The 1673-nt window shown below is 43.0% G+C and overlaps 1 protein-coding gene across 1 annotated transcript; it reads left to right on the top strand.

Annotated features, from left to right (window-relative positions):
* The first annotated feature begins 151 nt into the window (after nucleotides 1-151).
* Nucleotides 152-1447, top strand: LOC138876185 (uncharacterized). The gene is made up of 2 exons (XM_070155089.1): nucleotides 152-250; nucleotides 1178-1447. The coding sequence occupies exons 1-2, from the start codon at nucleotides 152-154 to the stop codon at nucleotides 1445-1447; spliced, it is 369 nt and encodes a 122-aa protein (XP_070011190.1).
* Nucleotides 1448-1673: the final 226 nt, after the last annotated feature.

Here is a 1673-nt window from a genome sequence, read left to right as displayed (position 1 = left end):
GCACAAGTTGACCACCACTCCTATTATTACCGCACCCAATTGGAGCTTGCCTTTCGAGCTTATGTGTGATGCGAGTGATGTTGCGGTTGGGGCGATCTTGGGTCAAAAAGTGAACAAAATGTTTCATCCGGTGTACTATGCGAGCAAGACAATGAATGATGCTCAAGTGAACTACACGGTGACTGAGAAAGAGCTTTTGGCTATCGTGTTTGCGATGGAGAAATTTCGGCCGTATCTCATGGGTGCCAAGGTCATAGTTCATACCGATCATGTCGCACTCCGATACTTGATGACGAAGAAGGATTCCAAAGCTAGATTGATGTGATGGGTCTTGTTACTTCAAGAGTTTGATTTGGATATTGTGTACCGAAAGGGTTGTGAAAACCAAGTGGCGGACCACTTGTCCCGCCTGGAGGAGAAGGGGAGGCCTCGTGATGGCCTAGAGATCAATGATTTATTTCCCAATGAGCAACTCCTTTATGTGTCGGTGAATGGTATGCCATGGTTTGCGGACGTTGCTAATTTCCTGGTGACTGGTATAATCCTGTGTGAGCTCTCTTCTATCCAAAGGAAGAAGCTCAAACGGGATAGTTTGGACTTCTATTGGGATGAGCCATACTTGTTCAAGATTTGCACGGATGGTGTGATCCGAAGGTGTGTCCCAGAGGAAGAGCAATTGATTATCTTAGAGGCTTGTCATTCCTGTCCCTATGGTAGCCATCATGGCGGGGCAAGGACGACTTCAAAAGTTCTTAGTTATGGGTTTTATTGGACAACTTTGTGCAAAGATGCAAGTGAACTTGTGAAGAGATGCGACGAATGTCAAAGAGCGGGTGGAATTTCGAAGAAAGATGAGATGTCTCTCAATACTATTCTTGAAGTTGATATTTCTGATGTATGGGGCATTAATTTTATGGTCCCGTTTGTTAGCTCATGTGGGAACACATACATTATTGTGGCAGTTGACTATATTTCAAAGTGGGTTGAAGCCGTGGCTTTACCCAACAATGAGGCCCGAAGTGTTGTTGCATTTCTGAAGAAGAGCATTTTTACAAGGTTTGGCACTCCTCGTGCAATCATAAGTGATGGGGGGTCTTATTTTTGTAATAGAGCTTTTGACACTTTGCTTGCAAAGTATGGTGTCAATCACAAAGTTTATACTCCTTATCATCCTCAGGTGAGTGGCCAAGTTAAAGTCTCAAACAGGGAAATCAAGAGTATATTGTCAAAGACGGTGAATGCAAATAGGACCGATTGGTCAAAGAAATTGTATGATGCTCTATGGGCTTATAAGACTGCTTATAAAACTCCGATTGGTATGTCTCCATATCGGTTGGTGTTTGGGAAAGCTTGCCATCTACCGATTGAGTTAGAGAACAAGGCCATGTGGACTTTGAGGAAGTTGAATCTTGAATGGGATGTGGCAGCAAATCTTCGTGTGGAATAACTTAATGAACTTGATGAATTCCGATTCTATGCCTACTCTAGTTCGTCCTTGTACAAGGATAAGATGAAGTACCTTCATGATAAATATGCTCGTAGCAAGGAGTTCAAAGTGAGTGATTTGGTTCTATTGTTCAATACTCGATTACGTCTGTTTCTGGGAAAGCTTAAGTCGAAATGGAGTGGACCTTTTGAAGTGGTGTTTGTGACTCCGTTTGGTACACTTGACT

Source organism: Nicotiana sylvestris, chromosome 8 (genome assembly GCF_000393655.2).
Source record: "Nicotiana sylvestris chromosome 8, ASM39365v2, whole genome shotgun sequence".
In the NCBI taxonomy this organism is placed as follows: domain Eukaryota; kingdom Viridiplantae; phylum Streptophyta; class Magnoliopsida; order Solanales; family Solanaceae; genus Nicotiana; species Nicotiana sylvestris.
Note: the sequence above shows the minus strand (reverse complement) of the source record. Positions and strands in the feature narration are given on the sequence as shown.